General features: G+C 47.1%; 1 protein-coding gene across 1 annotated transcript; it reads left to right on the top strand.

Moving 5' to 3' along the window:
* The first annotated feature begins 4,393 nt into the window (after positions 1–4,393).
* ptenb (phosphatase and tensin homolog B) lies at positions 4,394–11,852 on the top strand. Its single transcript, XM_053341639.1, has 9 exons — positions 4,394–4,924; positions 5,644–5,728; positions 6,432–6,476; positions 6,607–6,650; positions 9,027–9,265; positions 9,857–9,998; positions 10,084–10,250; positions 10,501–10,740; positions 11,386–11,852. The coding sequence occupies exons 1-9, from the start codon at positions 4,846–4,848 to the stop codon at positions 11,560–11,562; spliced, it is 1,218 nt and encodes a 405-aa protein (XP_053197614.1). The 5' UTR covers positions 4,394–4,845; the 3' UTR covers positions 11,563–11,852.
* Positions 11,853–13,145: the final 1,293 nt, after the last annotated feature.

Below are 13,145 nucleotides of genomic sequence, written 5' to 3'. Positions count from 1 at the left end.
TTGGGGTTAGGGGGTTAGGAGGGGTGGGGGGGGTTAGGGTTTACAGCACGGAGGAAGAACTGCACTGAGCTGCTCAGCTTCAACAGTCTCTGTCTCCATCTAGTGGTTGGATTGTGCTACTTCACAGATTAAGTTCCCCTTAATTACTTAATTAATTATCCAGGTTCTTGTATTCCACTCCTGTCCTCAGAGTCCTTTATAACATGAACACACACACACACACACACACACACACACACACACACACACACACACACACACACACACACACACACACACACACACACACACTCACATACACTCTCTCCTGTTGGTTTTCTCTGTAGTTGCTGCTGTGGACGTCCAGAAGAGAGTGATGTATGGAGATAACTGTACTCTTAATGAGGGTCTGCACTACGTGGTTCTGGTGCATACAGGTTCTTATAATAAGTTCTGTGGAGGGAACCTGATCAGTGAGGAATGGGTCCTCACTGCTGCTCACTGTAAAGAAGAGTAAGACTGACCTTTAACATGTTCTATACATAAAGACTAATACACCTGAGAATCTCTGATGTCACTTCCTGCTTTCCTTCTTTGTCTTCTCAGAAAGTTTGATAGGTTTGGTGATCCTGATACGTTTGAGGAGTTTGATGTGCTTTTGGGACACCATCCAATTTCACTAGGACAGAGGATGCACATCACCAACAACACTGAAAGGCATTTTGTTATTAATAATCACATTCATTCAAAATACATTCATGACATCATGCTTTTCAAACTGCCAGAAAAAACTACTCATCGCACCATCGCTCTCCCTCCTCTCGACTGCCAATCACCTACTGACCCGTTCAATAATCCCTACACTCTCATTGGATGGTCCGACAGAGATGACATCAATGACGTCACAGGTGAGTAGGAGCCAGACTTCAATAAAGCTGAATATTTAATATTGTAATATAATACAGACATACAGTCATAGTTGTCTCTTTAAATCCACAGACCCGAAGAAAACAGTGAATCTGCAGTGTTGTAAAGTTGATCTGGATCCACACACCTCCGGTCGAAACCAAGTTATCACTATTAAAGATAGTAAAGTCTTAAGAGCACATTTACTGAGCTCCAACTCACCATGTCAGTCCTCCGGGGTAAGTCTTTCTCTCTCTCCATCACACACTCTCTCTGTCTCTCTCTCTACATCACACTCTCTCTCTCTCTCACTATCTATTTTTAATTCTCTCTCTCTCTCTCTCTCTCTCTCTCTCTCTCTCTCTCTCTCTCTCTCTCTCTCTCTCTCTCTCAGGGTGATTCTGGTGGCAGTATGGTGAAGGATGGAGTTCTGGTTGGAGTCACTGTTTCTGGTAGAACGTTAAAGTGGACTAACTTCATGGACGTCTGCGCCTACAGGAAGTGGATTAAAGATAAAGCTGGTATTAAATAACTGAGCAGGTTAACTATCAGTGTAACACTGTGTGAAATAAAGAGATGATAGATCTCCCTAACAGCATCAATCAGTCTGTTTCTGTGTGTGATTGACCCCAGCTGCACCACTGTCCACTAATAACCATAATAATAATTAAAGCTGCAAGCAGCGATGAACGGGCCCTCGCCCCCCCATGCATGTCGGTTTACAGATACAGTAGGGGTTCATGCTGGTCAGCACTTGGGCCCTAATAATAATAATAATAATAATAATAATAATAATAATAATAATGATGATGATGAGTTCTTCACACTAAAGGCATTGAAAAACATGGAGAACAGACAGACAGGCAGAGGGGCACCAGGAACTCTTTCCCTGTCTGTCTGTCTGTCTGTCTGTCTGTCTGTCTGTCTGCCTGTCTGTCTGTCTGTCTGTCTGCCTGTCTGTCTGTCTGTCTGCCTGCCTGTCTGTCTGTCTGTCTGCCTGTCTGTCTGTCTGTCTGCCTGCCTGTCTGTCTGTCTGTCTGTCTGCCTGTCTGTCTGCCTGTCTGTCTGTCTGTCTGCCTGCCTGTCTGTCTGTCTGTCTGTCTGCCTGTCTGTCTGCCTGTCTGTCTGTCTGCCTGTCTGTCTGTCTGCCTGTCTGTCTGCCTGTCTGTCTGTCTGCCTGTCTGTCTGTCTGTCTGCCTGTCTGTCTGCCTGTCTGTCTACCTGTCTGTCTGTCTGTCTGTCTGCCTGTCTGTCTGTCTGTCTGCCTGTCTGTCTGCCTGTCTCTCTATCTGCCTGTCTGTCTGCCTGTCTGCCTGTCTGTCTGTCTGCCTGTCTGTCTGCCTGCCTGTCTGTCTGTCTGTCTGTCTGCCTGTCTGTCTACCTGTCTGTCTGTCTGCCTGTCTGCCTGTCTGTCTGTCTGCCTGTCTGTCTGTCTGTCTGCCTGTCTGTCTGCCTGTCTCTCTATCTGCCTGTCTGTCTGCCTGTCTGCCTGTCTGTCTGTCTGTCTGTCTGCCTGCCTGTCTGTCTGTCTGCCTGTCTGTCTGCCTGTCTGCCTGTCTGCCTGCCTGTCTGTCTGTCTGTCTGCCTGTCTGTCGTCATATACCAGACATTAACCCATTAAGTTCACTAATGAAACAATATAAATAAAGGTTCATTGTCCATAATTTAGAGCACATTTTCATATATGTCAACAAATTCTGTCTCATATTATTCATTAAGACGTGATGTATCTGTATTAATAATAATAGTTTAATAATAAAAGTTTATTTTTGGATAGGGACAGTGCACATTGATGAACATAAATGTTAGACATCTCTGTAAATATGCCGGTTTATAGCAAAGTTGCTCATTTGCACCCGTAGTCCCTAGTCCCCCACATGGACACAGCAGTACAGTGGGAAAAAGGGGCAGTAAAATATATAATCTACTATGAATAAGACAAAATAGGATAAAATAAATAAAATACTACATAAACTGGATCTTTGAGCAATATATAAATGTGCAATATGTGGAAGTGACATACAGAATAAACTCTCCTAATGTGCAGCGGTGTAATAATTAGTGCCACAGGTGCTCAGCCCGAGGCAACTGTTAATCTTCTCCATACTTATTAAACTTCTTCCATGCGTAACTCCTCCCGCAGCTTTGACAAAACCCCCGACAATATATACATCAAAACGTGCGGCTCGATCGGGGGATGGGTGCTATGACTTTTGGTGTTGAAATTCCAAAGTTTCCCAAAGTTATTCCCAAAAAAACGGGAGATTTCTCCATTGGAAATGAATGGGGAAATTTTTGAAAAACCCCAAAATATCAACTTTTTTTCATCTTTTTTCAGAGTCACCTAGCTCTCTCATACGTGCAGGTAGAAATGTGATTCAAAGTTTAAAACGGAGGAAAACTTGTCCTCTGAAAAAATACCAAACTATTTTTACATAACATGTAAACTTTTCAAACTATGAGCAGTCAAACGAGGAGTGGAAATCACTTTTTCGTCAAAGTTAGAGTGGAAGCGGCAGTTAGCTAGAGTGCGAGAAGCAGTAAAATATAACCTCAATTTTTATTTTTAACTCGAGCTCACGGCCAAACCGTAAAAAGGAGACAAATAATTTTTGGTCAAAATGTAGACATAGGTGTTGGGATTCATAAAATGTGACTTTGACAGGCGGGGTCTGCACAAAATTTAAACGGGGGGGCCGAGACCGGCAGCAATACCTGTCTCACTCCCCACTGACTCTAATGTAATCGTCTTTTTTTTCAAAAGAATCTCACTCTGTGTTCACACTGAGCTTACTCGCTCATTTTAAGGAATATCTGAATAAAATAAACACTGTCAGAATCTGCCGGCTTCTGTGTCTCTCACGGTGTTTTCGGTTTTTGGACAGGAGTTACGGTTTTCTCACAGTTTGCAATTGTTCGGGACCTTGTCAGAAGCCAAATTCTTCAGAATTTTGAGAATTCTTTCCAAGCAGATTCTCACATCGCCGTAGCAACCGCAGGGCCTTAGCTGACCTTAGCAACCGTAGGGCCTTAGCAACCTGTCGCTGGGCAGAAACTGAGCTACCTTTTTGTGATTGGCTAATTCTACCTGTCTGTCTGTTTTGCCAGTTAACTGAACTAATTCATTTGAATGGATTAATTCATGTTTACTGTGGACAGAAAAAAATAGTTTTATTGTTTTGTATTGTAGTTTTATGATTTGTGGTGTATAAAAAGATTCAACATTTATCAATAGAAGATGAACAAAATGTACATAATATAATCTCATACAGCCAAGTAATTTAAAATAAAAAGTATACATTCATAAAGAAAAAATAAATCGTGTACTCGTCCCGGCAGTAGCCCCGTGGCACTCAAACTTTCCCTGGAATGTTCTAGTTTCTAATATGAATCAGTTATTAATTCCGCTCTACGTAACGGAGCGGAAGTAAAACCTTCGTCAGACCTTTGTTTTGAAAGCGCCGGCCGGAAGTATCCGCCGCCGCTGACTGCAACTTGACTGTGTCGGTTCTCCGGTTCTCCGGTTCTCCACCGCGGAGAGACTCTCTCCCCGTACCTGCATCCAGTCACGGAGCCTCCGCTGCACCGAGGTCGGGAACAGTTGCACCGGACCGGCTGGGCTCCGGGCGGCGGACCTGGACTCCCCGGGCCGCAGCGGGACGCCTCCTGGTTCTGACCCAGAAATCAGCTCCGAGGGCCGGATACCTGCCAGCCAGCAGGCCGGTGGAGCACGGGCCCCTCCGCAGCCCACCGGGAGGCGGAGAGGAGGACTGTTATTACCCCCTCGGAGGTTATTACCCCCCCGGAGGTTATTGTCCCCCCGGAGGGTTTATTATTTTATTATTTTATTTTTCTGCCTTTAAACTGAACAACGGCCTCTGGAGCAGTTAGCTCGCAGCTAACGTTAGCTTGTGTCCCCGGAGCACCGGCTGGCTCTCTTCTCTTCCGGTCAGAGCCAGAATGGCGGCGCTGATTAAAGAGATAGTGAGCCGGAACAAGCGCAGGTACCAGGAGGACGGCTTCGACCTGGACCTCACCTGTATCCTTACCTGAGCTAGCGGTTAGCATGCTAGCACCTAGCCTGTTCAACTCCGTCATGTTGGTTTAACTGCTGCTGGGTTATTGCCCCCCCACTACCTCCCTCCCCCCACTATCCTGCTACCCTTACTACCCCCTTACTACCCTACTACCCCCTTACTACCCTTACTGACCCCCCCCCCCCCCCCACTACTCTATTACCCCCCACAAACCTACTACTACCACCCTACTACCCTACTAATACAAACCTACTAATACCACCCTACTACCCCCACTACCCTATTACCCCCCACTACCCTACTACTACCACCCTATTACCCCCCACTACCCTACTACCCCCTACTACCCTTACTGACCCCCCCACTACTCTATTACCCCCCCACAAACCTACTACTCCTATTACCCCACTACCCCCACTACCCGACTACCCCACACTACCCTACTACCCCTATTACCCCACTACCCTCACTACCCCTACTACCCCCCCACTATCCTACTACCCTACTACCCCCCCCCCCCCCCCCCACTATCCTACTACCCTACTATCCCCACTACCCCTACTCCCCCTATTACCCCCCACTACCCCTACTACTCTACGACCCCCCCACTACCCTACAACCCCTATTACCCCCCACTGCCCTTCTACCCCTACTACCCTTGGGGCTTGTTGCCATGGTAACTCCTCCTCTGTGTGGTTATTGATCCTGAACAGCTGATCAGATATCTACCCCAACATCATCGCCATGGGCTTCCCCGCCGAGCGCCTGGAGGGCGTCTACCGCAACAACATCGACGACGTCGTCAGGTAACCTCTGACCTCTGACCTCGTCTGATTACAGTGATTGATCATGTGATTGATCATGTGATTGATCATGTGATTGATCATGTGATTACAGTGATTGATCATGTGATTACAGTGATTGATCATGTGATTACAGTGATTGATCATGTGATTACAGTGATCATGTGATTACAGTGATTGATCATGTGATTACAGTGATCATGTGATTACAGTGATTGATCATGTGATTATAGTGATTGATCATGTGATTGATCATGTGATTATAGTGATTGATCATGTGATTGATCATGTGATTATAGTGATTGGTCATGTGATTATAGTGATTGATCATGTGATTACAGTGATCATGTGATTACAGTGATTGATCATGTGATTACAGTGATTGATCATGTGCTTATAGTGATTGATCATGTGATTACAGTGATTGATCATGTGATTATAGTGATTGATCATGTGATTATAGTGATTGATCATGTGATTATAGTGATTGATCATGTGATTACAGTGATTGGTCATGTGATTATAGTGATTGATCATGTGATTGATCATGTGATTGATCATGTGATTGATCATGTGATTACAGTGATTGATCATGTGATTACAGTGATTGATCATGTGATTAGTGATTGATCATGTGATCATGTGATTACAGTGACTCAGGCTGATCATACTATGGTTGCTGTTAAACTCTTTTTCTCTCTGCCAGGTTTTTAGATGCAAAGCACAAGAATCACTATAAAATCTACAACCTGTGAGTAAACCTGTTCATTTATATTCTGAGTCTGAAACAGGTGGTGTTAGCTCTCTTTAAGCTCCCCTCAATACAGATGTTTACCCTCGATACAGATGTTTAACAGAGAGTTTGACCTGTGTGTTCACAGCTGTGCAGAGCGACATTATGACACGTCCAAGTTCAACTGTCGAGGTAAGACGAGCAGGGTCCCAGCGGGTCTTAAAACATTTGGACCTGTATGAGTAACCAGTAACCTGTTTATTTCCCTTTTTAAATGGTGCCACATTTGTGGAATGAGCAGCAGAGCTGAGGATCTGTGTTGCACCCATGAAAAATGTGGCAAATCGTCACTGCCAATGCCAAACATGTTATTTTGCTGTTGACTCTTGTTTTGAGCCTCTGGTTACCCCAGACGCTGCCAATCAGGCAGGTCAGCAGGTGTCTGCTCTAAGAATCAGCATGCCATGTTTGACTGATCTGGGTAGGGCAACTTAAAGCAAAACCAAGTTGCAGCAGAATGGACCATGTTCAGGACCTCAGATGTGGAGGCGGCTGCTCAGAGCTTCAGCTGGAAGGTCATCGGTGCCGAGAGGGCAACCTGAGAACCTGCTGGTGGACAGCAGCGGTGAAGGAGCCTTTAGGGCCTGGCTGGCTCAGGGGTCTCAGGAAGCAGCAGATGGGTGTGGGAGGAGTTCGGGGAGACTCAGGAAAGGGAAGCACACTCAGCCCAGACTGGTCTCAGCAGGGGGGGAGAAGTGCTGACCTCCTAAACCCGACCAACGTGTCCTCTATGGAGGAGGCAGAGCTGGATGGTCCGGGGGAATCTTTACCCATATCCCTGGCAGAGGTCTCTGAGGTCAGAGACAGTACTCATGGACTTGCAGACCGGGATGATGGTCCCCATTTTTAAAAAGCTCTAACTATCAGGATCACACTACTCAGCATCCAGGAGAAGCTGCTGCTGAAAGGCTCCAGCTGATTGTTGAACCTGATTCAGGAGGAGCGATGTGGATTCTGGCTGCGGAACAGTGGACCAGCTCTTCACCCTGCAGGGATCCTGGAGGGGTCATGGGAGTTCACACATCCAGTCTACATGTGCTTTGTGGACTTGGAGAAGGTGTTGTGGGAGTTTTGGGTACCAGGGTCTCTGCTGCGAGCGATTGGGTCTGTGAAAGCTGTGTTCATACCCTCTGCAGTAAGTCAGACCTGGTCTCAGTGGGTGTTGGGCTCCATCAGGGCTGTCCCTGGTCTCTGATCCTGTTTGTGATCTTCATGGACAGAGTCTCAAGGTGCAGCCGGGGGGAGGAGAGAGTCCAGTTTGGGGACCTCAGGATCACCTCTCTGCTGTTTACGGTTGATGTTGTTCTGCTGGACTCTACAGGTGAAGTCCTCCAACAGGCTCTGGGACGGTTTGTAGCTGAATGTGAGTCAGCACCTCCACATCTAAGGCCATGGTGCTCTGCTGGTGGAGGTGGACTGCCTCCTCAGGGTTTTTGCGGGGAGAGGGGGGTGCTGCCCCAAGCCAAAGAGTTTAAGTATCTAGGGGTCTTGTTCGGGGGTCTTGTTCACAGTGAGGGTAAGATGGAGCGTGACAGGTGGATGGGTGCAGCATCAGGTGGATGGGTGCTGCAGGTGGATGGGTGCATCAGGTGGATGGGTGCAGCATCAACAGTGATGACCATCCTGGTGAAGAAAGAGCTGAGCCTGAAGGTGAAGCTCTCAGTTCAGCAGTCAGTCTACGTCCCCACCCTCACCTCTGCTCACCAGCTTTGGGTAGTGACCCAAGCAATGAGATGCTGGATCCAAGCAGAGAGAGTCTGGGCTCAGCTTTAGAGACCGGGTCAGGAGTTCAGACATCCTGGGGAGGCTAGGAGTAGAGCCACTGCTCCTTCACATGGAAAGGAGCCAGCTGAGATGGTTTGGGCTCCTGGTCAGGATCCTCCTGGATGCCCCCCTTTAAAGGAGTTCCAGGTCCAACTGGGAGGAGACCCAGAACACACCGGAGGGATTACATATCTCTGCTGGTCTGGGAACAGCTGGGATCCTCCAGGAGGAGCTGATGAGCATAGCTGGAGAGAAGGAGGTCTGGGTTTCACTGCCCAGCCTGATGAGACCCGGATAAGAGACAGAGGATCTAAATACTTCTTCCTCATTGTTTGCTGAGCAGTTTTTATACAACAAATGTTTCTTGTTCTGGAGGACAGAATAAATAGTTAGTTTTCCATATATAAATGATAAGATAACTTAGTGTTGTGCTTATCTTTATTGTATCAGAAATAAGTTTATGGCGCGCAGGTGGTCGAGTTTTTAGGGCCACATGCGGAGCCGACCCGGCTGCATGTCACCCCCCCCCCCCCCCATGTTTCCTATCTACTGCTAAATAAAGGTGTCTATGTCAGACAGAATCTTAAAAAAAAGAAATAAGTTTGTTTCTCGCCACTTTTGCAGTTTGAGTAAAACTCATAACTGTATACAGAGAGTGAAGCTGAAACCAGTTGAGTTAATGATCTCAGTGATCAGTGGTGGTTACAGGCTGTGACTTCATGTTCACTTTGAATGTGTCCTCAGTGGCTCAGTATCCGTTTGAGGACCACAACCCGCCCCAGCTGGAGCTCATCAAGCCCTTCTGCGAGGACCTGGATCATTGGCTGAGCGAAGACGAGCAGCACGTCGCTGCCATCCACTGCAAGGCGGGAAAAGGTCGCACCGGCGTGATGATCTGCGCCTACCTGCTGCACCGCGGCAAGTTCCAGGAGGCTCAGGAGGCGCTCGACTTCTATGGAGAGGTCCGCACCCGCGACAAGAAGGTAACACACAGGTTCATAATTACAGTTAGACACTTACTGACACTTACAGTCAGTTATATTCAGTTACTGACAGTTTCATGTTAAAAAACCAAAGTTAGATGTGTGAGCAGACCTGAGCTCATACTGTGTGTCACTGCTGCACTTTCACACACCACGCTTCAACATGTGCTGCGGCTCAGTCTGTAAACACTGAAACATCACAGCAGCTAGTGTCTGAAGTACTTCTGATCAACACACACCTCTGACCTCTGCTGCTTTTCTTTTTATTTCTCTGTACAACATACAGAAGTAATAATTATATATATATATATATACACAACATACTATAGCAGTAACAGCTCATCAATACTTAGCTGGAGAGCGCAGCGCGTACTGGACACCATCCAGGATGTTCTCAGTGTGACTGCCTTTTACTGACAGTTACATATTTACCTGTGTGATTGCTCTCTCGGTGTGTGTGTGTGTGTGTGTGTGTGTGTGTGTGTGTGTGTGTGTGTGTGTGTGTGTGTGTGTGTGTGTGTGTGTGTGTGTGTGTGTGTGTGTGTGTGTGTGTGTGTGTGTGTGTGTGTGTGTGTGTGTGTGTGTGTTCAGGGCGTGACCATCCCCAGCCAGCGGCGTTATGTTATCTACTACAGCTTCCTGCTGAGGAACCAGCTGCTGTACAAACCTGTGGCTTTGCTCTTCCATAAGATGCTGTTTGAAACCATCCCCATGTTCACCGGGGGCAACTGCAGTAAGACACGTCACTGATCCTCTCTCACGCAGTCCTAACCCTAACCCTAGACTGTCATCACAGCGGTCTTGTTTCTGTGCTGCAGATCCTCAGTTCGTGGTGTACCAGCTGAAGGTGAAAATCCACACGTCAAACCCGGGAAACACCCGGCGGGAAGACAAACTGATGCTGTTCGAGTTCCCTCAGCCACTTCCTGTCTGCGGAGACATCAAGGTGGAGTTCTTCCACAAGCAGAACAAGATGATGAAGAAGGTGAGGAGGGTGAAACACATTAATCAGACCTGAGCGGCTGCTTCATTCACCAGGAGTCAGTCTCTGTTGGCTCTGAGCTGAGAGCGGCAGCAACACCATGAAGTGTTCTAAAGCTGATTATTAAGGCATCAGACGCTCTCTGCAGGTGGATCTGTGTTAGTCCCTCATGGTCTAACCTGCAGGACCAACCTGGATCTGGATTTAAGCTCTAGGTTGAGTTTATTAACTGTGTCTTCTTCTGTCCCTGCAGGAGAAGATGTTCCACTTCTGGGTGAACACCTTCTTCATCCCGGGGCCGGAGGAGAACTTGGATAAACTGGAGAATGGCAGTGCTGGGACGCTGCGGGAACCGTGTGACAGGACGCAGGCGATGATGATGACGGGAGGAGAAACCAACGACAGGGATTACCTGGTTCTCACTCTGACCAAAAACGACCTGGACAAGGCCAACAAAGACAAGGCCAACAGGAACTTCTCCCCAAACTTCAAGGTACAGCATTTATGTTGGGTCCAAGTCCTTTAATGTGGTTTTAGTTCCAGTCTGGTCATGTGGTTGTAGTCTGGTAAGTTAATGTGAGGTGTGCTCGGTGTAAACTGGTTCATCTGGTTTTGAGTTACAGCTGAGACCTTCGTACTAACAGTTATAATCATTATGGTAGATGGACTGTACTTACAGTGTTCTCTGGTCTTTGACCACTCAAAGCTCTTTAACACCACATGTCACATTCATACATTCATACACTGATGACAGGAGCTAGCACACAGAGCACCAACCTGCTCACCAGGAGGAGACTTAACTATTCACACATTCAGAAACCGTTGGCAACGGGAGCAAGTTTGGGGTTAAGTATCTTTCCCAAGGACATGTGGACGGCTCGTTAGCTCCGTTAGTGACTGAGCTTCAGATTTGGGTAAATGAGGCAACCTCCGTTAGCCTCCGTTAGCCTCCGTTAGCCTCCGTCAGCCTCCGTTAGCCTCCGTTAGCCTCCGTCAGTCTCCGTCAGCCTCCGTCAGCGTTACACATAAACATATTTACATGAATGACTGATGTCAGTGAATGTTCAAGCTTGAGTCTTTATGGTTCTCACTAAGGAGCCGGTATCAGTGTTGGTAATAAAGTGTGTGTGTGCTGCAGGTGAAGCTGTTCTTCACTAAGACGGTGGAAGAAGGAGCCAACTGTGACGCCAGCAGCACGTCGGCCTCGGTGACGCCGGACGTCAGCGACAACGAACCGGATCACTACCGCTACTCCGACACGACGGACTCGGACCCGGAGAACGAGCCGTACGACGACCAGATCACCAAAGTTTGACACGGACCGGAGTGTCAGACCTGTGTGTACATACCACAGACTGGGGGAGTAGAACCAACGGACCAGAACTCACTCCGCCCCCTCCCGCTCCAATCTGCTGCCCAGCTGGACAATCACATGATCACATGATCACATGACATGGTGGTGAGGGGGCGGGGCTAATGGATGACAGTAAGACAGATGAATGGACAGAGAGGAGGATTAAAAAATAAAGGAGTAAAACTTGAATATAAACAAACTGACAGACAAGTAGACTTCTTCAGTGACTACACCGACGTTTGTTGGACAACCCCCCCCCAAACCCCCGCCCCCCCCCCCCCCCCCCCGTTAAACTATATGCAGACCAATCTTTATTTGTATCAGCTGTTCAGTCTCCAGTTGTTTGTCAGAGTGTCGACTCTTCTCTCTGTGTGCCAACGTCACAAACTCATACTGGTATATTAATATGAATCATATAAATATAAACTCATACTGGTATATTAATATGAATCATATAAATATAAACTCATACTGGTATATTAATATGAATCATATAAATATAAACTCATACTGGTATATTAATATGAATCATATAAATATAAACTCATACTGGTATATTAATATGAATCATATAAATATAAACTCATACTGGTATATTAATATGAATCATATAAATATAAACTCATACTGGTATATTAGTATTATTAAGAGCTTGTGGGCCCTCCTCCCTGGTTGGACCGGTCTCTGTGCTGGTCCAGGTCTGGTTCAGGTCTGGTTTCGCTGGTCTGGACACAGAGAGAAGAGAAGCCTGACCATGAATCTGCTGCACTTCTGTCAATCAAACACCAACAGTTTAAACCAACTGTGAACAAATTCACTCCTCCTTTTCTTTTCTGTCCATCTCTCTTCAGTTTTGCACAGAAGGAGTTCATCCTTCCATCGTCTCCTCCACACATCAATCATTAAGCTACACAACGAGCAAGCTCCACACAGCGGGAGCGTTCCTTCAGCGCCGTGCGTGAGGTGATCCGTCTCTGTAAGCTAACGCACCTCCACACAAACTGAAGGAGCGCTTGGTTTTAATGTGCCAGGGACGCCGGGCGGGTGGGGTTTGCACTTTTTAATCATGAGGGCTTCAGTTTCTGGGCGAGCTCAGTCCATCCATGACACGTTTGTGTTTGTAGATTTCTGTCAAGTCTTTTTTAAAGATGTCATATTTGAGGTTCAGCTCAGAGTCTCCAAACCTCTGACTCAGGACCCGACGGGGGTGGCAGTAGAAATGTGAAGGACACGCTCACGTCTCATGAGACTGTTGTGAAAGGTTTAGAAACTCTGAGTCTGTTGACCAATCAGCTCCCAGCAGGCTGCATGACCACAGTCAGTCCTGATGGTTACCCAGACTACTCACTGCTGACCCGTCACCACCAGAGACAGTCTGAGCATCACTGAGCAGCAGACCCCTCACCAACTGCTCGTCCACGATAGACCAGGACCCACAGAGTCCTCCTCTGTCCGATGGGCCCTGTTTGACGGATCGATTGAAGCGTCATTAACGATCCTTTAAAGGAACGTTTGTCTCGTGTGTGGGTTGAAGTTACCCCCCC

This window comes from Scomber japonicus, chromosome 20 (assembly GCF_027409825.1).
Source record: "Scomber japonicus isolate fScoJap1 chromosome 20, fScoJap1.pri, whole genome shotgun sequence".
Taxonomy (NCBI): domain Eukaryota; kingdom Metazoa; phylum Chordata; class Actinopteri; order Scombriformes; family Scombridae; genus Scomber; species Scomber japonicus.
This window is presented reverse-complemented; position numbering and strand designations above follow the sequence as displayed.

Coding starts and splice junctions, on each gene's coding strand:
- ptenb (XM_053341639.1), top strand. CDS start 4,846: ATGGCGGCGCTGATTAAAGAGATAGTGAGCCGGAACAAGCGCAGGTAC. Junction 6,651..9,026: donor GTCCAAGTTCAACTGTCGAG/GTAAGACGAGCA, acceptor ATGTGTCCTCAG/TGGCTCAGTATCCGTTTGAG. Junction 10,251..10,500: donor AGAACAAGATGATGAAGAAG/GTGAGGAGGGTG, acceptor CTGTCCCTGCAG/GAGAAGATGTTCCACTTCTG.